Source organism: Nilaparvata lugens, chromosome 3, assembly GCF_014356525.2.
Source record: "Nilaparvata lugens isolate BPH chromosome 3, ASM1435652v1, whole genome shotgun sequence".
NCBI classification, from domain to species: domain Eukaryota; kingdom Metazoa; phylum Arthropoda; class Insecta; order Hemiptera; family Delphacidae; genus Nilaparvata; species Nilaparvata lugens.
Genome location: NC_052506.1, coordinates 54085111 through 54109507, shown reverse-complemented (window position 1 = coordinate 54109507; position 24397 = coordinate 54085111). Strand labels below are relative to the sequence as shown.

Genomic DNA, 24397 nt, shown 5'->3' with positions numbered 1-24397 from the left:
ACGATATCTCATCTCCCATTTAACGGAATGTTAATGTTATTGTCCTGTCACCAGCTGGCTCAAATCTTTGAATAGTAGACTTGAGATGCGCGGGAACACTAGCGTCAGGTGATCAATTTTCATAACGGCAAGGAAAGTTGTGTGAGCCACACCAGATTTTTATAATACTACTAGTAGTTCTCAGATTTTTAACCCTTTTATTCAAATTCATAAACCTTCATTCAACCTTTAACCCATTTTTAATACTGACAATCAGCTACCTTCCATCCATCAGGACATTCCAGACTTATGTAGAAGGGAGCTAAAGTCCAGAAGGCCAGCGATCAGGATGGCAGAGCAGTTAAGAGACGAGAGGTTCTCCCTGACCAGAAGATGGAGAGAGGAAGCGCCCTAGGAATGCCAGAGAGCTATTTCTCAGGCACTGGGCCTCCTGGTTTTGAGCTTCTCCGGTACATCTGGGTGGCACTTAACAGAATCCGATCCAAGCATGGGAGATGCAATGCATCATTTTTCAAATGGGGACTTGCAGACTCCCCACTATGTGACTGTGGAGCGATGGAGCAGACAGTGCACCACATCATATTTGAATGTGAGAGACGTGCCTACCTGGGTGAGGCTAAGGACTTTATTGTAGCCAGTCCCCAAGCAATACAGTACATTTCAACTCTTGATGTGCACTTATAACAGTGTGAAAATTTCTCGACTTTGACAAAAATGCCATATGCTAAATAAATAATAACCCTGAGTAAAATACTGTTGTAAATGTGCTTTTGTAATCAACACTTTATTCATTAAAAGTTTACATTCAAGAACAAGATAAAAATAGAATAAAACATCATCTTTGAACGTATCTCATAAAACTCTAACTTGTTATCTTTTCATAAGTAGTTTGTTTCCAGAACAATCACCTTGGCAACTGTGTTCACATCATAAGTATCCAATGTAGGGCTAGCCTACATCAATACTATAAAGAAAGAGTGTAAATACAATAAGGAAAGATTCCATACGAGACAATCTTCTACCCCAAAAGTAATGATTGTGAAATGAACCGTCCAAAACTGCTTTCACTATTGAAATGTTTAAAAATCAGGATATGTTTTTAGTCCAAGAATTTGAACAAACTGAAAATTTGGAATTTATACAATAATAACCGGTTATATTAATTTATACAATAGTACGGTTATACAATAATAACCGAACTAAAAAATATACTTCACTCTAAAATCAATCAAAACTGCAAACCTAATGAATTATTTTAAAAAATGTGGGTGTGAATCTCGTTTACCGTAGGGTAACCAGATCATTGCCAGAAAAACCCAGGACACTTTCCATCTTCACCCCCCTCACTGAAATTGTACGTTTCTAAGAAGTAATGTTACTTAAACAACTCAAAACATCGTTAACAATATAAAATCAAATTTTTATTTTCCCAGAAACATAATGGCATGACAATGGTTATACAAAAAAGTAAAATACAATATAAAATGAAAAATGATATATAAATTTATTAAACGGGAAGTCCCTGCAAAGTTCGAAAAACCTGAGCGCAGAGACTGACTGTTCAATAACTAATAATAATGCAAGAGAATAATTATGGGATAACGTGCAACTACAGTAGTTCTGTTATTTATTTCGCCAAAATACAAGATACTAACAAGTGTCAACTTGACGGTATACCAACTTTAGCACTAACTAAAGTTCAGCTCCTAACTAGTCTTAATAAAACTGCAGAGTCAAAAATTATGTTCCAGATATTGTGTCCAAATTACATTGTCAAATGATCTATTGTTGTTGTATTGAGAATTTCACACTCAACACTAAAGCTGCTATAACAATTGATGGAAAGCATAAAATGGTGAAATAATACATCAAATTGACGAGAATTGAATCCTCTACAACTATAGTCCAGTCACTATATACATTGGTGCATGCAATTTGCAAAATGCATGTAGTTCTGATTTTTTAATATATTATTTGGGTACATAAGATAAGTCCAGAACCAATTTCTGCATGCAGAATTTCCTTGTGCTAGATACAGGGTGGCCCAAAAACCTCGTATTTTCGGCTCATTTTCCAGTTCTCAGCTATTTCTGCCAAATCTCGTAATCGGACAGAAAAATTTACTCTCGCCTTTTTTTTAGATTATAAAATTCAGAATGAAATGAGATAATTTGTAACTTTCTATCTCTAATTAGTATTGAGTTATGATTTTTCAAAAATGACTGAAATTTGAAGAAAAAATCAATTTTGATGAATTTTAGTTTTTGATCAATAGAGAGATAGAGAGTACCGAATTATCTCATTTTATTATGAATTTTATAATATAAAAAAAAGGAGAGAGTAAATTTTTCTGTCCGATTACGAGATTTGGCAGAAATAGCTGAGAACTGGAAAATGAGCCGAAAATACGAGGTTTTTGGGCCACCCTGTATCTAGCACAAGGAAATTTCGCATGAAGAAATTGGTTCTGGACTTCTCTTATGTACCCAAATAACAAATCTTAAATCTTACAATCAATGGACAGCAGCACACAAATCTTCGATTTGCCGATGACGTGATGTTAGTAGCAGAGAGTGCTGTCTAAATGCCCAGAAAACCACGGTAATGACCAACTCGGAAAAAACAAGAGTTGAAGTTAGCTGCCGGAATAGATAATACGTAGATGAATACGAGTATTTGGGTCAGGTATTGTCATTTTCTAACCGTACAGCCAGGGAAATCAAACACAGAATAGAGAAAGGATGGAAAAAGTATTGGGGGGTTGGAGAAAAATTTCAAAGTAAACTAATCCAACGATTTAAAAGCAAAAGCTCTGACCATGTGCATATACCCTGTTATATTATATGGTTCCCAAACTTGATCGCTTACAGAGGTACTGGATAAGAAGCTCGAAACAACGCAGACAAGAATGGTGTGCGGCATTCTAGGGATTGAGTTGACTCAAAGAGTTAGGAACACAGATATATTAAGAACAGTGTATCTACAAAAGGAGGCACATATAACAAAGTGGAAGTGGGCAGGGCATGTTGCAAGAATGTCTCACGAACGATGGACCAGGATGTGCACTGAGTGGGTTCCTAGAGACAGAATCAGAAATAGAGGACGGCCAAATACCAGATGGAGGGACGAACTCTGTCAGCGAGTGGGGCATGCCTGGGCAACAACTGCCAGGGTTAGAAAATTGTGGAGCCTGATAGTGAGCGGATTATAATATTACATGGACTCAAAAAAATTATATTCTTTAACCTGAATAATAACTATTGCAAATATGTAAAATCTATTTAATGCCAATCAGAAACGTACCTCATTTAGAGAAGCTTTTGTTCAATTGTGAATGTAAATAAAGCTTTATTATTATTATAATTGTTTCAAGAAACCTTTGCAGTTTCGAGCTTAGTGGGAAGGGGTACTGGGGGCAAGCAAGCGTATAACGATGGGGTCTCTTCGGTTCCAGGTTTGTACCATGTATACTAACACCCTGAAAAAAATCATCTTTCCTCTAATTTGTTGCGCATCAATAATTTTATTGACCAAGCTATATAATACAGGATACTTTTTACAGGTGATTTTAGTATTGCAGCATATTTTTATTATGAAATGCATATTACAGGAATTGTAATATTTATTTCATAAGACCTGCTTATAAGAGTATACAGCAGTCGCAATAATATTGTCTGATAGATAAATATCAATAGGTCTGCCAACAAACTTCAATTAAGAAGATCTAGATTCTAATATACCTACGTTCTAGGCACCGACATCTCCATTAGGTGGCTTCTTAAGGACAACACCTAGTTCATAAGAAAGATATAACTTTGAAAGTATAAAATCGATAAGTTAGTGAATGAATGTTTTGAACAAGGAACATACCTGAATGTTTTCATTAGTTTTGTCACTTTTCGCCCTCATTGGATCTTCTCTGCTCGGGATGTCAACTGGAGATTCTTTCTCGTGACTCTCAAGATCGGCTTTCTCTTGTGTCACCTCATTCAATTCATTTTCATCATCGTCAATCTCCTGGTTGTCAGTGCTGATTCTGAAATCGTTCTCGATACTGTCCAAAGTTCCTTTCCTCAGTACCGCGGGTGCTTCACTTTCGGCTAGAACGTTCGATGTATCCTTTTGAGGAGTGATTATCGAGACCTGTAACGGAAGCAAGGTTTTATTAATGTAACAGAAAACATAATTGTAGACAATAATGACTATTATTAGTTATACTGTAAACTCATAATAGTTTCTAATTTGGCCAGAAACATTTGTAAAATTGAATAGACTAGGTCAGGAGATATGGGAGCCAAAATGCGATGAAAGGACTTGGGGAGCTAGGTAATAATTGTGAGATTGATGAAGTAATTGGGGAAGAAAATATTGTGAGGTCATGAAAGGCCAATCGAGTGACTGAGCCTTGTGGTTAGAATGTTTGAGGAGTGGGCATCATTAAAAATGATGGATGAGATTATTATAAAATGGAAACAAGAAGGAGAGGGAGGCCCAGGACGATATGGCTGTTCGATCTCTGTGTGCTGGCAGTGGTGGAGGGCCCGGGAGCGAGAGGCCAAGGTCCACCCAGGACTATAGAGCCGCATAAAGTTAGTAAGAATAGACTAGCCCCGTGCAGCACACAGAGTTGCTTGCTTTCATCAAATTTCAAGATCTTATTGAATTTTGCTCTCTCACTTGCATTTGAGTCCGATTTTTATAAGAATCTAAAAAAATGAGTAGCCGAAGCCATCACTGAAGCCAGATTGTCAGTGCATTTCTGCAGGGCTCAAGAGTTACAGTTTGTAAATTGATTATCTCGAACAAAAAATTATTTATATCTAAATACAAATTTCCTATTCAGAGTTTCTATAATGAGGTCCATGTTATAATGGCATTGTGTGATTTGCAATGGTGTTGCTATCCTTGTCTATCATTCAACAAAGCAGATGGCGCTATTTCTTTCACGCTTTGCGATGTTTCCACATCGTTTATCAACAATGTAGAAATTCAACTAATTGACAAAATATTTAACCATAATTAGAATATTTCAATCATGAAAATTTATTATTACATCTCTAGAATATATTTTCTTGTCAAATAAGATATGATTAACTACTTTCAACAATAATGAACATTTTAATTGATCAGATATCCAGTATCAGCTGTTTGGGTGGCAAGGCTGAGATCTGGCAACCATTTTCTCCTATCTTCCTACACTGCCATTATAACGTGGACCTCACTATAGGATACCAAGAATCACGCCCATTCGATCCTGTGAAGAGTTTTTCATCAGACTTATCTTACTCGCATTTAATCCTAGACCTTTCACTACTAACTTCTACGAGGTCGTTCAACATAAATTTCATCTCATCAGAATTCTTTGAAACTACATCACATCATCAGCAAATCTGATATTTGATAAATGATATTCATTTATGGATAAACCTATATTTTCCCACCCTTATAATCAACCACACGATAATAGGCCGATGGAAATTGGAAGAGCTATGGAGGAGCTCTAAGGAAGAAAGTTCTAAGGGGCGGTTTCCGAGCTCGGGATCTGTAAGTTCTGGACTTACAGAGTCCAGTAATAGAATAAGCACTCGGGTCTAAATCGACTTTCTGAGTCATGGGTTTCAATCAATCGCCCCCTGTGGGTTGGGGGAGCTCTGAGTTGACCACCTGACTCAGCAATTTGTCACACCAAACACCAAAATACGCCCACAGTATCCCGGCTTGCCGTAGGAGGCGACTAACGGGACCCCTTTCCAAAGCTCTTATTCCCTCTCCCTTCTTCTCTTCTATATGCTTTGGAACTTTCAAATTTCTAGAATGGTACTATTTTCATTGACTTAGCTTTGTGCCATTCTTACTTTACTCTTTCTGTCGGCCTCCCTTGGCCATATTCTTCTTCTTTTCCTTTTCCTTTTCTGGTCCGCCAAATTGGGGGTTGGTCGTAGAACTTAAGACTCAAATAACAATTTTTAAAGAAGCCAAACGGCGATCCTTAGAAAGACAGGTCCTGATACAACAAATATTCCTGGAGGTAAAACAGTCCCCTATTCGGATCTCCAGGAGGGGACAGTATTGGGAGATGGCATTGTGAGATGCGCAGGGAGGGCAAAGACGGCAGCAAAAAAAGTACTGAAGCTGGCAACCTGGAATGTTCAGACTATGCTTAGACCAGGTAAAATGATGGAAATCGCAGAGGAAATTACTAAATTTGACTTGGATATCGTGGCTCTGCAGGAAATTAGATGACAGGGCCAAGGCAGAATTGACAAAGAGAACTTCACAATGTACTATAGTGGACCAGAAACTAGAACAGGACTGTTCGGAACAGGCTTCATAATAAGCAAAAAACTAGAAAAGCACATTTTAGTATTCGACCCTGTATCTGATAGAATTTATAAATTGAAAATTAAATGTCGCCTCAGAAACACCACAATAATATCTGTACATGCACCCACTGAAGAAAAAATTAATGATGATAAGGAAGAGTTCTATGACATCCTGAAGAAAACTGTAGAAGAGTCTCCAAAATATGATATGAAACTGATATAAGGAGTCTTCAATGCTAAGGTCGGCCAAGAAACTTTCATGGCGGATGTGGCCGGAACATTTTCATTGCATGAGGAAAAAAGTGATAATGGCAGAATGTTGGGACAGTTTGCGGCCTCCTGTAATATGATCATTGAAAGTACTTGCTTCAAACACAAAAAAATCAACCTTGGAACTTGGTCTGTACCGGGAAGTGATCAGGTAAATCAGAATGACCATATACTAGTTGTTAAAAGACATGCATCATCGGTGATGGACGTTAGAGGACCAAATTGTGAGACAGACCACTTCCTGGTTAGAGTTAAGGTGAGAGAAAGACTGTCAAACCAACAAAGATGTAAGAACGAAAGAAGAATCTGATGTAATTCTGAAAAATTGAAGGTTACTCAGGAAAGTGAGAGATACAGACAGAAGCTGGAGGAAAAGCTTGATCAAGGTACTTGGATACATTCTGTGGAAAATTACTGGAGGGGCATGGAAAGGGCGATAGTGGAAGCTGCTAAGGAAACAATTGGTGAAGAGCCTAAAACAAGAAATGGGAAGTGGTATGATGAGGAGTGCCAAAGGAGGATTGAAAGAAGAAATGAAGACAGGAAAAGAATGCTACAGAGAAGGAAAAGACAGAACTATGAAAATTATAGGGAGAAGCCAGCAAAACATGTAGACGAAAGAAAAGAGAATCATTAAAAAGACAGCTGGAAAACATAGAAGCCTTGCAAGAGAGGAGAGATGACAGAGCCTTCTACAAAGAAGTGAGAAGCATGATCAAAAGTTACCAGCCAAGATTGAATATTTGTAATGACAGGGATGGAAATGCTGTGACGGAGGAAGATAAGGTGTTGGATAGATGGGTGGAATATTTTGAGATTGCACTGAATGAACAACAAAGAAATGAGGATGAAGAGAATAGCATCTTTCTTGGACCAGAAATTAATGTGGAATAGCCTACTCATGATGAAGTAAAGAGTGCTATTGGACGACTCAATAACAATAGAGCTCCAGGAAATGACCAGATAATAGCTGAGCTGATAAAACATGGTGGAGAAGGGCTGAGCAGGGAGCTGCATCAACTGATTTGCCAAGTCTGGAAAGAGGAAGTGATGCCAGGTGATTGGAATGTTGGAATCATTGTCTCCATATATAAGAAAGGAAACAAGAAGGAGTGCTGCAACTACAGAGCCATAACCCTACTCAATCTGGCCTACAAGACATTCTCAATCATATTAATGGACAGAATTTCAATATATGCAGAGGAAATAATAGGTGAATATCAGTGCGGAATCAGAAGAGGGAGGAGAACCTCTGATAAAATATTTACCATGCGACAAGCGTTAGAACAATGTATAGAGTATGACAGGGATGTACATCTACTGTTTGTGGACTTCAAGCAGGCATTTGATTCAATAAATAGAGGACAGCTTATCAAGGCACTTGAATCATTTGGCATTCCTAAAAAACTTATGCGACTGGTGAAGATGAGTCTGGAAGGGTCTATGGCAAGGATAGCAATTGGAGGAAGGAAAAGCACAGAGATATGCATCACCAATGGAGTAAAACAAGGCGATGCGCTAGCGGCGGTATTAATCAGCCTCGCTTTGCATCATGCTATACAGAAGCTGAACCTGGGTGGAAATATATTTTTCAGAATGAGCCAGGTAGGATTATATGCAGATGACGTGGTTTTATGCAGATGGCGTGAAATGCTAACTGCATAAGGGAATGCTTTTCCAGCTTAGAAAGCGAGGCACAAAAAATGGGGTTGCAATGATGGGAAAACAAAATATATGAGAATGTCCGCAGTGAACACTAGAAGAAGAATGATTGACTTGGAGGTGGGAGAGAGAGTATTTGAAGGGGTGAATGAGTTTAAGTACCTTGGCACTATCCTCAATGCTGGAAACAATAAGACAGATGAAATTCAGAAACGTATTATGAGTGGGAACAGAGCATACTATATAAATAAGAGACTAATGACATCAAAAGTACTAGGTAAAAATAGTGGAATGAGGCTTTATAAAACTCTGATCAGACCTATTGTATGCTATGGTTCTGAGTCATGGACAATGACTAAGAAAGACGAGGAATTGTGAGGAGAATTTTTGGTGCGGTAAGGGTAGCAGCGGATACATGGAGGAGAAGGAGGAATGCAGAGGTGGAGGAAGCACTGCAGGGTGAGAATATTGTTAGATTTGTCAAGTCCCAGAGAATAAGATGGCTTGGCCATGTGTGGAGAATGGATAATGAGAGGCTTCCAAGAGCGACACTGAATGGAAAAGTAGATGGACCTAGAAGGAGAGGTCGTCCAAGAAAGAGATGGATAGATGGTGTGGAGGAGGACCTTAGAGTGATGGGAGTGAGAAACTGGAGAGAGTTGTGTCAGGATCGACCAAGATGGAGGAGAATCGTGGCGGAGGCCAAGGCCCACAGAGGGCTGTAGCGCCATAGGGTAGGTAGGTAGGGGTTTCAATCAATCAATCTATCAATAATTTTATTCAAATCAACACAATACAATATACATAAAAGAAATCAGAACACAAAAAATCACAATCAAAAATAAATTTCTAATAAAATACAAAAACAGGCTTCATGGTGAGATGTGCTGAAAAGGAAGAAAGGCGGAAAAATACCTAGCCAACTACGGTTTCCCATGTAATAGGCACGTGGAGGGTATAAAGGGTAAAGGGTAAGGTATGAAGGCGAAGAGGAGAAGAAAAGGGAAGTATTGGAGAAGAAAGTAGGAAAAAAGAGAAAAATGTGCAAAAATTGTAAGCGAGTCCACTTTCAACAAATCTGTATATCTAAAAGAATTGACCTTGCAAACAGTAGTTTGAGCAGAAATCCCGAGATTCATACGTCGATATGGAAGAAAAGGTTACTGTATGTCCAGGTTTTTATTTCTAGTTCAGTTTTTCTACTAATCTTAGAGTCTATGAGGAAGTGGTCCGGAATAAGGTTTATTATTTTAGTGCTTATATAGATCAATTGTTTCCTTAAACATTCAATATTGGTGTGATATGTGACATATCTATTTGCAGTGAGCCTTGAATGATAATTATTTGCAATTGAATTTGAACTGCGAGGAAAAAGTTTGAGTTTATTATATTTTATCGAGTATTCAATTATGGTTTTAATATACAGAAAATTTCAGAAGTAGTGTCGAACTAGTCTCCTCGCTATTTTGATCACAGGCGTCAGTAAATCCCCTGGCAAAATATACCATTGCCGTCAACTAGTATCCTCGACAGGAAATCCCCTACTAGAACGAAGGAGCTTAGTTGTCGGCGACAATAAAGCTCCTCACAACATCTAAGCTTCCCGACAGAGAATCCCCTGCTGGATAGGCCTATGAGGGGTCTGGTTGTCGTGATCGTACCCGCCAACCAAGTTCCCCGACAGCTGATCCCCTAAAAGTACAGCGGGCGGGAAAGTAGTACAATCACAGACACTGTTTCACACATTCTATGAATTCGATTATTAGAAGAAAAGCTTGTTGATGTTGTCACTTCTATCACTGCAAACATAAAATGAAAAAATAAACTATTTCTCTTTGAAATTAAATAGAGAATGCATTTATTCAAATGCTAATTAATATAAAATTATTATTGAACGAAAATCCTAAATAAATGCTGCAAATCACCCCGAAGACCTCTGCTACTGCAGACATTGACAACAGGGTCTTCAGACATTGACAACATTGACAAAAGCAGAGGTCTTCGGGGTGATTTGCAGTATTTATTTAGGATTTTCGTTCAATAATAATTATATTTCTCTTTCCGAATTCAACTGACTTGGGAATGTTCCTTATTGAATTGGCAAGCATCTTCAGAATGAGTTTGTATGTCTCCCAAGTGATTCCTGCATGTATGTATAGAATATAACATATATCATCAAGCAAAACTCTGATCTACTGTTTACTGTTTAGTTTTCAACTTAGGGTATTCAAAACTTTGGATTGAAACATTGTACTCTTTTATTTTTTACATAAAAAAATTTAGAACATAAAAGTATGAACCTATACCTAAGCTGAAACTCATTATGAAGTTTGAAATATTGGTTCTTGAAAAATGTGATATAACTCTTAAAAAAGAGTTAACTCTTTTTCCATTTTATTTTTCAAGTTGAGTCTTTATAGCATAAATATTCATGCCAAATTTCTAATCAATACAACATTTCGTTCTTGAGATAAATATTCCTAAGTGAAAATAACAAAATTGCAGCTATAAGGATAACCACTGAGTTTTGGCCACTTCAAATACGACATTTGTAGTCTCCTATCATCCAGGAACAATACCCTAAATTGTTCGACACTACTTCTGAAACACCCTGTATAAATTGTCGTATTGTCATTACGTCAAAGTCACTAAAAACCATCTCCGTAGGGTACAATCCAGGTTTGTTTAGAATAATTTTAATGATTAGTTTTTGCGCCACGAATAATTCCTCAATATGACAGTTGAAACATCCCCCCCCCCAAACAGCTATGCCATACTACAAAGTTGATTTAACTAGAGTATGATGTACCATTTCTAAATTTTTCTTGTTTGGAATTTTATTTATTTGATAGAATTTGTAAAATAAATATATAATTCTTCTACAGAAGGACTCAATATGTACATCTCACTTTAGATGATCATCTATTATGATTCCCAAGTATTTAATATTTTTGACTATTTTATAGTGGGACAATCACATATACCTACTGTAAGTTTGAAGTGCATCTTGAGTGGAGCTTTAACTCTTCATTATCAACAGGCTGCCCTATTTTATTTACTGAGAAGGTTATGTAGCTAGTTTTATCTATATTCAAACACAGGGTATTTCTATCTAGCGAATTCTTAATTTGTAATAAGTTTTGTTCAGCTATGGTGTGAACCTCATTACAAGTTTTACCATAGCTGAAGTATCATCTGCAAAGGATAACATAGTTGAATTTAGAAGCCTTAAATTTAGAAGATCGTTGACATATAGAATAAAGAGGATGGGTGATAGCACCGTACCCTGAGGAGGACCATACGAAGTCAAGTCTGTGACACTGGTTGTTAACCATTAATGGTTAAAGATTGGGTTCTATTATTACTCAGGTAGCTTTTAAATAAGTCAAGGGGGACCCCCCTGAACCCTAAAGGACTCAAGTTTGTCGAACAAAGTATTATGAGGTATTGTGTCAAAAGCTCTGCGGATATCTAGAAAGACAGCAATAGTTTTCAAATTGGAATTTATTCTATCAGAGAGGGTAGGGTATTCGTAAATTTTATTAAAGCATCAGATGTACTTTTACCACTTTGAAAACCAAATTGGTTATTGTTTATCATTTCGTTTTCATCTTCATTTCGGCTTCATCTTCTAAACTCCGGCTTCATCAAAAACTCCATTTCGTCTATCAAGTTCTCGACTTATTTGAGTCCAGGACTTTAATGCAGTAAACATGAGGGAAATTCACAATATTATATTGTTGTTATTTTGGCAATGGGAGACAGCTGATTGATTGAAGCGGGCTTATTCAAATGAGCAATGAGCATTTATTCTCTAAACTATTTTGTGGAAATAATTCTCGATTTATTTGTAGGCCTATTCAAAGCAAAACCTAACCTTTTGAAACATGAATGAATAAACATTTCATTTTACGTTTGTACCAAAATTTTGAGTTATTAAATGGAATTTATTCTATCTTAAGTTAGTAGTTTTCAGTTCCCATGAAGATAGTAAATTTATTCTTGTTCATTGGCAACTTAGCCAGCATTTCTAAAATCGTTATAATTATGATCAGAATCTTATTAAAGTCCTTGATTCCCACGATCCCACTTGGAATTATCTATTCTCACGACAGATCTAGACGCCAGAAGTATGCTGAATCAATCCCATAATTCTAAACTTGCAAAAGGGAAATAACTTTTCTCTCCTAGTTTCCTTCTTGCTTGAACGTATCACCTTCCTTATTTACTGAGGAGAAAGAGAGTGGGCGAAGAGAAATTCACCGGCGATCGGGTAAATATTTTAAGTAATGATGGTAAAACTGATCAGTCTGGGCGCCTCTGAAAACTAGGAGAGCGATCATTCTAATCCCAGCTGTCATAGTGTTAATTGTTTCTTGAGATTTTCTTTCAATTTCCAGTAATGTTTTCGTTTGGGGGTACATTCTCATTCTCTCCAGGAGATTGATTGTCCAAGTAAATCGGACATTTAATGTAATTGTAATTTAGAAGTAAAGTCCCCCTTATAGCTATGGGATAGTTAAGATAATTGACGATTGATTCCCTCTATACTTTGGATCTTCAATACCCCTTTTGGGTGAGTATTTTTATTATTGTCATTGAATATAATTCATCTTTTGTGAAGTGAAAGTGTCCGATTTATGTATGTTAATAATATTACTTATTTCCTCATAGGAAGCGGTGAATTGTATTTATTTGATGATCTACCTAGATCATCAATTGAATACAATCCTATTAGATATTGGTAATTATTATGTTTCTAATTCTGTTGTAAATTTGTCATCAGGTTTCTGTATCGGGCTGAGAATTTCCATTGTAAAAGGGCCGGCGACTTCTTCCAACCATGGATGGAATCGTACGTCATTGAACGCTGATGAGGAGAGAACAAGACTAACTCCCTTTTGGATCTGTCGCCGCGACGCCTGAACATTCCTGGAGGACGACTAATCATCTTCACCCTTCATCCATCTCCGCCAGGAACTCCGGACATCGCGACGATAACTACAAGATGAGTACTTGATCTTTCCCCACCAGAATTCAATGTGTCCCTTAGATTTTGGTCTCTTAAAGACGTAAATACAATTAAATTTGGTCTCTTAAAGACAAAGATAATCTTTAATTGAAGAAAGTATTTATTGTAAAGTGTTGTTTGAATTTAAATATTTAATATAGAGGCAATCAATCGTCAAATGATTTTTATTTCGGATTCCTCACCACTGGAATAGTACTAGAAATTTCACTAACCCCTCCACCATCGGGGTCTCGCATGATTAAAAACTTAATTATACTCCAAACTCCGAACTCCAAACTTAATTATAGTTGTCTGAGAATTTAGGTTCTCAAAAGACACTATAAAACTGGTAGCAGAGCGTACGGTTAATTAGTGAATTTTCTGGTCCTATTTTTGTGTTGGAATTGGAAATTTAAATTTGAAATGGGAAAATTGAATTCTGATGGAATATTATTAAATTAATGGAATTTAAAAGTGATTTAATGAGTAGCAGGTTCCAGACTATCAGGTTCCATTAATTTATATCTAAAGTAGGAAAAATTTTAGTGATATTGAATTATCAAGCTTTTCAATTGTGTAGAAGTTATAAGTATTAATAATTAGTAGATTTGATTATAATAGGATAACATGGCGGTTACACTGGAGATAGTGAAAACGGCATTTACAAGTAACCGTGTAATTAATTCATAATTGTCTCATAAAATTAACCCAGATGTATTAGTGAAAGATGAACTTCTGTTCGAATTGGAAATACTAGGTTTAGATAGATCGGAAATGCAAAGTCAGACAGTTGATTGTCTGAGAACTTTGTTTAGACAAAAGATCGCTGACCTCACTGAACGTAGACAAGTGTCCTATGAAACGTTAAGATCTCATAGCACAATAAAGGAAATTAGCTCTCGAATTCTATATTTATTGGAAGAACTTGAATCAATGTCGGAACTGACTAGAAAAGAAATTGTGAAATTAGAATCGAAGATTCTTCATTTCATTTCAGTGATTGAACAATCTTTGAAAGCCTTTCCAACAATAACACCAGATAAACAAGGAAAATCATTGACCTTGTTGCATGAAATGATAAATATGTTGCCTTCTATCATTGCTCGTACTTTAGATTTGCAAAGTAAACAAGTTAAGAGTAGGCCTCCTTCTCCAGCTAATATGAAATCGCCTAGTGCATTCTCATTTCCAAATACATCAAATGTTGTAGTTTCAAATCAACCAGGTACAAGTAAATTATTGAATCTACCTTCTGTGAACATAATAAATTCGCCAACTGGAGAGGTGAATGCAGCTGCAGGCTCTGACAATAATATAATTTTGAGTCAAAATCAAAATCAGGTACAACATTCAATGTATTCAAAAATACATAACCCCATTGAGTCTTTGACTAAAAATTTGAAACATACTGATGGTCTGAATATTCATGATTTGTTATCATTTCTAACAATTGCACTAAAAATTCAGTCATTTTCTCAAATAGATGACGGCCAGATGCTAAAACTATTAGTGCCATTCACAGTTGGGCCTCTATGCGATAAAATCACTATGGCGATCAATTCAAGTCACTCTTTTGATAAATTCCACCAGGAGGTTCTGAACTATTTTGTACCACAGAGACTTATGTCAACAATAGTCAAAGATCGATTTTATCGACTGCAAGCGCCGGTTGAGCCTATATCAGCTTACGTGGTGTCGATAAAAGAGAGTGCTTTGCTATTGAGATTGGAAGAATCAGAAGCTGAAGTCGTATCTACAATATTAAGTGGTCTGAGTCCTCACGAAAGGTCAAGGTTAATTTTCATGAACAAACCTACAACTCTAGCCCAATTAGATGAAATCTGTATCCAGGCACAAAATTTACATTTTGCAGACATCGAGAGAGATGCTTTCTATAGGACTAATAGGGATAATAACAATACACCTCAATTTGAAAAGAGACCCATAAATAACTATCCCAACAGAGGATACAGGCAGGGATTTGTATGCTATAAATGCAATGGACCCAATCACATTGCAAGAAATTGCACTAAGAATTTAAACTCCAAACTAGCCTCATCAACAAAAAAAACTTAGTGTCAAAAGTAAATAAAGTAGAAAAACAATCAAAATTGAAATCATTGAAAAATAAAATTTCTAATTCTAAGAAACGTTTCATTCAAAATTTGCAAAGAAAATCTGAAAATAAAGTGTGTGGGATGATTTATTCTAACAAAGCTCTTCCCTTTGTACCAGCGAATTTCAATAATGGTGAAACTACATTCAAATGTCTAGTTGACTCTGGTTCAGCGTTTTCAATAATAAAAGCCTCCACACTTCAGGAAATAATTAGCAGTGATAAACTTAAAGAAATTGAGATCATTGAAGATCAAGTTATTTGTTCGACTGCAAACTCTTCTAAATTAGTTATGAATACGTCGTGCATTTTGAAAATTAAAATAGAAATATTCTCATGGAGATACATTCATACGACGTGCACATGTATCACAATAGACGAGATTGCCGTCAGGGAACAATAATAAAAGTAAGCCAATTGTTTTCAAGTTTATTAGAAGAAAAGATAAAGAAGATTGGTTGACTTATTTTAAAGGCGCTTCAAATCGTGATGGAGAGGATCCTGGAATGTCAACAAAAACGGTATGCCAGTCATTGATTGATGGACGAGTGTGTGCTTATCAGCATCTTGCTCCCACCCTCCCACCACAAGTGCCCCACCACTCAAACAAACGCCAAACATCGCTATTCAAAAAGGCTATCGTTTTGTATGGGTTAAGGATGGTAGGATACTGGCTAGGAAGGAGGAAGGTTTAGAACAACTAGATTGTATAATATGTACAGTAAGGATTCAGATATATTTCATGATAGTCAGTTTAGTTTTAAAGGTAAATGTGAAAACCTTCTGAATAATGTGCGCATGTAACTCTCTTGTGGACGGGGATATTAATCCACTTATCAGCATGATAGTTTGCAGACTCAATTAAAAAAAATAATTTGCTTCATCACTTGGGCTTTGTTGTCATATCATAATTGTCATCTTCATTGTAGTTATCACATTATTAGGGTCGGCATAATCATCATAGTTCATCGTCTTAGTCATCATCATTAATTAACACATCTCCTGCATTTCCATAGTAACTTGATGAACATTTGTTTTTTTTTCACTTCGAAACTTTTTTTTCAGTTAAGTGTCTGGTGATTGGATTTATTTGTAGTATTGGGTTTGTTGCAGTTGTGGTGGTTTCTGTTAGTATGTTACTGATACATTTTGAGTAATGCTTTTCTTTTTCATATTTCTTTAATAGTAAGTTTTGGTTATCACTTTAATATTACTTTTATATGATGGTTTAATTATATAATTTGATATTTATGCACTCATCGGCATCATTAATTTGCATCATCACTTGATTTAATTAGTTCAATAGTATAATAGTTTAATTACTCTATTATTATTTTAATATTATAGTTTATTTATATAATTAATTATGCATGAGAATTTTCATTTTTATATTATAATTTATAGTAATTTGACATTATAATTTGAGTTAAGGAGGCAGTTGTGGGTTTCGACCTGTTGTCTCCAAAGAGATATTGTAAAAATAAATAAATAAATAAATAAATAAGGTAAGCAGCCAATACATGTGAGAAATGAGAAAGATTTTGTGAAACTATAGATGGCCGAATTATTTTGTTTTAGGTCTTACTTTGTAACTATGAAGATATTTTTCTATAACACTAAGTTATGTTTCGCAATAGGCCTATTATTTACATTGTCTAATGATAAACTGAGAAAGAACTATATTCTGATTACTTTAGAACATTCGAAACATGAATTTTATTATTTTTTTGGTGTTTTTCTAGATGGAAACTATGATTTTATGACTTTTATAGATCAATTTTGTATAAAGATGAACAGAAGTTCAGGTAGAATTATTTATTATTTCCAGGATTTAATTTACTTCATACTGTTTATGAGAAATCGTCAAATTAAATATGTATCTGAAGAATACAATATTACTAATAATTATAAAACTGTTAAAAAGTTGAATTCAAGCGAGATTAGTTTTTTGTCTTTGCTGATTGATTTATTGAAAGATGACTTCTTGGTATTATTTTATTTGAACGGCCAAAGGTATATAGAAAGCAATTTTGAAAACGTTCAATCATTTTTATTACTATGTTTATTGTAAATTTATATAGAATGATTCCAAACAGCTTTATTAGAGCCGAAGATCCACAAATTGAACAAGAACAGGTTGATTTGAATATTTTTATCAATAAAATAATTGTATTCTACATCATTGTCACAATATTGTCAATAATTAGGATTTCAATATTGGTAAGACTCCATTATCCTATTAATATAAATCTTTATCTTATCGTGTGCAGTAGGTGGCTAGGCGAATTTTTCATGAGTAACGAAGTTGTTATTATTTTTCTACCCAATCCAACGCCTTTTGAAGTAGGTGATACAGTTGATGTTGGTATCTATGATACGCTGGAGGTTCAAGATATTGCTAACTTCAAGCCGGATAATTATTTAAATAGTAATACAGAGAGTTTACTCAACTTATTGCATATGAACATAAGGAGTGTTAATAAAAATTTTGATCAATTTATATGTTACCTGAACCAGTGTGAAACAAAATTTCATGTGATAATTTTATCAGAAACATGGATAACTGAGGACTCTCAATGTAATTTTATTATGGATGGATACCGAACTATATATAAAAAATCCAAATATTCAAGAAGCGATGGTATCTGCTTGTTTATTGACAATAGCATCATAGACTTCGAACTGATTGATTTAGAAATAGATAAAGCTAACTCGATTGCAATTACATTCACATTTCAAGATAAGAAGTATACGCTGTTGTCTGTCTATCGCTCACCTCCACTTAATATTGTTGATTTCATAAACAGTTTCGACTCTCTTTTGCAAAATACTAATAATGGAAACACATTTTTGGTGCTAGGAGACATGAATTTGAACCTATTAGAAAATTGCAATCTAACGAACGAATACTTGAGTGCTGTTCATTTAAATGGATTTGAATCCTACATAAATATACCAACAAGAATTCAAAATAATACTAAGACATGTATTGATCATATATTTCTCAAAGATAAGAATATAAACTGTAATCGAATCAAATATTACTGATCATTTTTGCACAACCATCCATTTAAATCAGAATAACATAAAAACTAAGAGTATTTCATCGACTAATGATGTAGTCAAAATTGATTATGAAAAATTATGTCGTAGCTTAGAAGAAGAAAGATGGGATAAGATATTTAATAACAATACTGAAGACATTGATGAGTTAGTGGATGCTTTTATAAATACACTCACGGACCACATTAAACTTAGCTCACGATCTTTTAAGATACCTCATAAAAGAAAACCACTGAAGCCATGGATAAGTCAGGGTATTATTAATTCTATAAGAAAGCGAGACAAGATGCATAGGAAACTAACTAAAGAACCATTTAATATTAGATTGAAGGAGGAATATAAGCGATATAGAAACACTCTGAACATTTTGATCAAAAAAGCAAAAATTGAATACTATAATCAAAAGTTTCTCAATTATAAAGGTAATATTAAGAAAACTTGGGATTGCAGAAAAGAAATTACCAAAACCAAAACTAAAGAATTTGAAGCTAGAATTGAAGCTGTCGTACTAAATAAACATTTTGCAACAGTAGGCCAGAAATATGCTAAAAACCTAATTCAAAATAATATAATTGAAATTCCCGAAACAATCTCACCTAGAACCTTACATAGCTTTTTTCTAAGCCCAACCAATGTTACAGAAATAAATAAATACATTCATGAGCTGAAACCAAACTCTTCTCCAGGTGCGGATGGCATAAGTAGCATATGTCTAAAGAAAATTTCAAACTATATTGTTTGTCCTCTTGAATTTATAGTTAATAGATGCTTTCTACTAGGATATTTTCCCAGAGAATTTAAAGTAGCCTTAATAAAACCGATTCCTAAATCCAATAAACTGGATGATCCACAAAATTATAGACCTATTAGTCTACTCAGCAACTTGTCTAAAATCATGGAAAAAATTATAAAAGCCAGACTGTTGAATTTTCTTGAAAAAATGAATTTATTGTGGGCAACCAGTATGGATTCCAAAAAGGTAAATCTACCAAGGATGCTGTGTTACATTTGACAAGTATAATCGACAAAAATTTCAATAGTAATAAAAAAACACTTGCTGTTTTCTGAGACTTAGCGAAGGCGTTCGATACAATACCACATTCTATCTTATTAAACAAGTTGGAAAATAGTGGAATAAGGGGGATAGCAAAAAACTATTCGCAAGCTATTTGAAGGATCGAACCCAAATTTTGGAAACTGATATCCAGATTATTAAAGATTATGGTCTGCCACAAGGCACTGTGCTATCGCCTCTTATGTTTTTGATTTATGTGAATGATTTATTGAAACTACGCATTCCGAATGGTATTGCTCTATCTTTTGCCGATGACACTGCTTTAATCTTTTCTGGCTCAACTTGGGATGAAACATTCAACTGTGCAAATCGCGGTCTTTCAGTGGTCAAGTCGTGGTTAAAAAGTCATATTCTAACATTAAATACAATAAAAACTAAATATATAACTTTTTCACCTAATAGAAGCGGTCAACCTTCAGAACATTTAAAACTAATAATACATAATCATAACTGCGACACTCCCAACTGTACTTGTTCAACTATAGAAAGAGTTAAGTCAATGAATTATTTAGGAATTACGATTGATCAGCATATTAAATGGGACATTCACATCCAAAATCTTTGTTATAAATTAAAATACTTGATTACAATATTTTACAAAATTAATCAATTGAAAGACTTGAAGATTCTCAGAACAATTCACAATGCATATGCTCACTCAATCTTCCACTACAATATAGAAGTATGGGGAGCAGCCTTTGACACCCATTTCAATAAACTTTTTACTATTCAAAAGCATATCATCAGGGCTGCGCTAGGAAGACCAAGACGCTATTCTAGCAGACTAATATTTGATGAGATAAACTTACCAACGCTTCGCCAAACGTACATAACAAACTTAATTATATTCATAAATAAAAATACACTTCTATTTACTCAACGCAATGTCACTTACAATTTAAGACCAGCAAGTGTAAGTGCTTACAGTATAAATTTCACTGCATTGACAACCAGCAATCATCAGTTCAAGTTCCAGAGCGATAAGCTAATAAATAGGATACCAGACGATTTCATTAGGGATAAAATTACAAGTAATAAATTAAATAAAATAAGATCCTGGGTAAAAGAGAATTACTTTTTTAAAATCGAAAACTAAATCATAATAATTATGACTTGTTTTTAACACGCTCAGTTTAAACTTGGTTTTTTTGATTACCTAAAAGAAAAAAAAATTTTTTATTATTATTATTATTATAATTTCTATATTACCTATTTCTATTATTGGGCTTGTTGATTTTTGATTCAAGAATTGATTTTGTGTGTTTATTTATACTGTACATATTTTTGGTTTTTGGTTTACTATCTTTTGGTTTGTATTTTAGAATATTATCACGGCAAATGTACCAATAATTTAAAGAATATTTTCGAACTCGTGGCTGGAGCTCAAGGCTTCTTTTTCCAGCCACACCAATGTATATTAGTTGATAAGTGTTATTTTGTAAATTTCTAGTGAATTGGTAAATGAATAAATAAATAAATAAAAATAAAATAAATCGCTCTGCTGGAGTGACGTTCGGTTGCGGAGCAGAGCGAAAGTCTGTACGCACCTTTACACTCTCACCCGGCCAAAGCAGTCATAGTAATGGACAACAGTAATCGACAAAAAATCTGCTTGAAATTTGTAACATAAACGATCTATACCATTCTCTATGGTTCTAGTGATCTGAGTGTACCTGTTCACACTGTCCATAGAGATCGATGACGACCCGGCAGGGCAGAGTGATGGCAGTGGCGGCCACACCCTGGTCGACGCCATCCACCACCAGCCGCAGCTGCCCCTCCACGTCGATCTGGATGCCGATCACGTGGCCGGCGCCCACCAAGTCCAGGTTCGGACCGTACTTGCACTTTATCTGTCAGCACCACCATCACATCTCACACAATCATAAAACATCTATCATGAATGTATTTTTGTTTGTAACAGAATTAATGTAACTGTATTATTGTGTAAGTGTAATTTTTGCTGTTGAGTATGATTATCTATGATTATAGAAAATAAATGTAGGGCTTATAAATGTAGGGGATGAAAAATTCACGAATGACTCATTATCACATCTGAACTACTGAACTGATTAACTTGAAATTTTGCATACAGATTCTCAATTTAGGATGGTTATAAGGCCTATTTTCAACATTTTATTACGTCAAGTTTTCAGTTTGTCAAGTTCTTAATTGGACCCTTGTGGAGCACGGATTACCTGCTAGTTTGAAAATGAAGTTTTACCATTTTAAAAACATTATGAGTCAACACGATTCCGACTATCATCAGATCTCACATTTCAATAACCAAACCAACACAAAAATGCTACTCGAAATTTTAGTATATTTATGTTATCACACAGGTTGGAATGTGTAATAATTGTGATATTATCTATTACTCGAATTGATATTTTCAAATGATAAGAGGGTTAACGATATTTGAATTTTTACGGAAATTTAAGTTAATGGAGGACCGAGTCATTGAGAACAATTAATGATGTTAGCGATTTCACCTTTTCGAATGCTGAGCTCGGGAGCAACACGACATGAGCTTTGTGCTATCCTTCAACGTTTCAAACTGTCAGCATTCAGCATTAATTGAATGAGAAGCTTTGTTATTTAGGTTCACGTATGTAGTTGAATTGCAAATCGAAATGTATTATTGTGAGATTCGCTTCAACTATCATCATTGGTTAAATTGGAATCATAGGATTTGAAGATCGAAGTGGATCTCACTAAAGATAAACCGATTTTGCCACAGGAGGTTGACTACTCGTGATAGCACTATCATTTCACAATGATGATATGGATTTGTATAATGCAGGTTGATTTAAAAATAATAATACATAGTCTGTATAATAAGTAACCGGACTGACCTCAGGAAATTATTTATGGGCAAAATATGTAAAATTTTTCATTATATATCTTCAAAGTAGTCCCTATTGGATTGCTCGCTAACCATCTGCGCATGCGCAGTAGATTTTCTTTACGCTCGCAAATCATTCGCGCATGCGCAGCTGAGTTTCTTTACGCTCGGTAATCAGCTGATGATAAGCAGCTCGCCAAAAGACAAACCACGCTCGGTCAGATCTTAACCTAAAAAGTCGGTAATTGTACCGATTCTACAGCCATGATGGATATCAGTGTAGACGAATTATTATAAACTCCGCCAGATATAAGTGATTTAACAGGATTGTGCATTTGTAGAAAAAATGTTGTATGTAATTCGCGCGTAATGCTTCTTTATCGCTCTTGCAAAATGTTTTGCGCGAGCGATAAAGTTGCGCATTACGCTCTTAATACATAAATAGCACCGCCCGGGTTCATCGAGTCCGTCCGGGGATTGCCGATTCTTGGATCCTCCATCACGACAATGCTCCGTCGCACACCTGCCTGCTCGTCACCGAGCAGTTGGCCAAGCAGTCGAGGGTAACGTGGCCACATCCTCCTTACAGCCCGGATATGGCACTACCGGACTTCTTTTTGTTCCCCAAGATCAAGAGACAACTTAAGGGGACGCGGTTCGGGACTCTGGAAAACGTTCAACGTGCTACGACGAGGGCTCTAGACAGCATAGAGGTTGCCGACTTCCAGGGAGCGTTTAGGGATTTGAAAATCCGGTATCAGCGTGTTATCGACTCCAATAGGGACTACTTTGAACACATCCTAGAGACATCACATATTTCTGTGACATTACATCTAGAGACATTACATATTTCTGTGTATCTAATAAAAAATTGTACATATTTTGCCCATAAAAAAATTCCTGAGGTCAGTCCGGTTACTTATTATACAGACCCTGTATACACACAGAAAATTAATATGAAAAAAATAGTTAAAAGTAATAATATACGGTACACACAAAAATAGAACAATCAAGTTCTCTATATAATACGATACCTGCTCATCTTATTCCTTCTCTTATATTGTATCAATTACTATCTGACTCAAATGAATTATGTTAAATCTCTAATTAAAAAAATAAATGTTTAGTTGAAAATTGGTATTAAAAAAATAGACCTAAATTAAAAAATGAAGATACTTAGACAGAGGATCTAACGGAGAAGACTTCCTAAGTTAATATTAATTCAATTTTTCTTAAATTCTAGTGGATAACTACCTTACTACCTATACATAAACAACTTGAAACTCCAAACGTGACGGTAGAAAGGGCTGAATGATACCAAAATAGGAAGACAAATTCTTGCAGAATCGATGAATAACGAATCTCATGATATTACAGTATTGTTACTTTTTTGTTTGGAATTCTGAAAATATCGATTAAAACCTGCTTATAGTAAGGAAACAAAAATAAAGATATAATTACGAGCTAAAGCTCGTAAAAAAATTGTGTAATATAATTAAAGCTAATTATATTTCGTATAATGAATAATTTGACGATAATTGATCACTTCACTGAATTGACAAATCAAATACACTCTTGAAGAATTGTTTGAAATAGGAGTGGGAGATGACTGACCTTTTGGCCATTGTGGAAGACACAGTCGCCGCAGATCACCCACGAGTCGCGTTTGAGACCGAGAGCTGTGACAGGCAGAGATGGACTGGTTTGTGGCGAGTGAGTGGTCACACCAATGCACAGCGATGACACCCACCTGCTATTGATGCCTTCAACTCTAATCTGAAAAAACAACAAACACCGTTTGAATCATTCAAGCAACTTTCCATAACGTTACAGTAGCCTATTTCAAGTTAAAAAGTTTAAGTCTGTCTTTCTTCCAAATGCAATCAATCATCCATTTTGCTGACTCAACCCAACAACCTATTCAATACAAACTGAAAGATTATATCCTTACCCAACTTCATCAATCCAACTGAACTGATGAATCTGAACTGACTCAGTCCAACCTGACCTGATAAATATTCAACCTTGCTGC

The 24397-nt window shown here is 35.4% G+C and overlaps 1 protein-coding gene across 1 annotated transcript in view; it reads right to left on the bottom strand.

Moving 5' to 3' along the window:
- Window positions 1-24397, bottom strand: part of LOC111053672 (neuralized-like protein 4) — a 91903-nt gene that overhangs the window by 25148 nt on the left and 42358 nt on the right. The window contains 3 exon segments of the mRNA XM_039424030.1: window positions 3871-4143; window positions 21194-21373; window positions 23980-24141. Coding sequence (XP_039279964.1) covers window positions 3871-4143; window positions 21194-21373; window positions 23980-24141 — 615 coding nt within the window.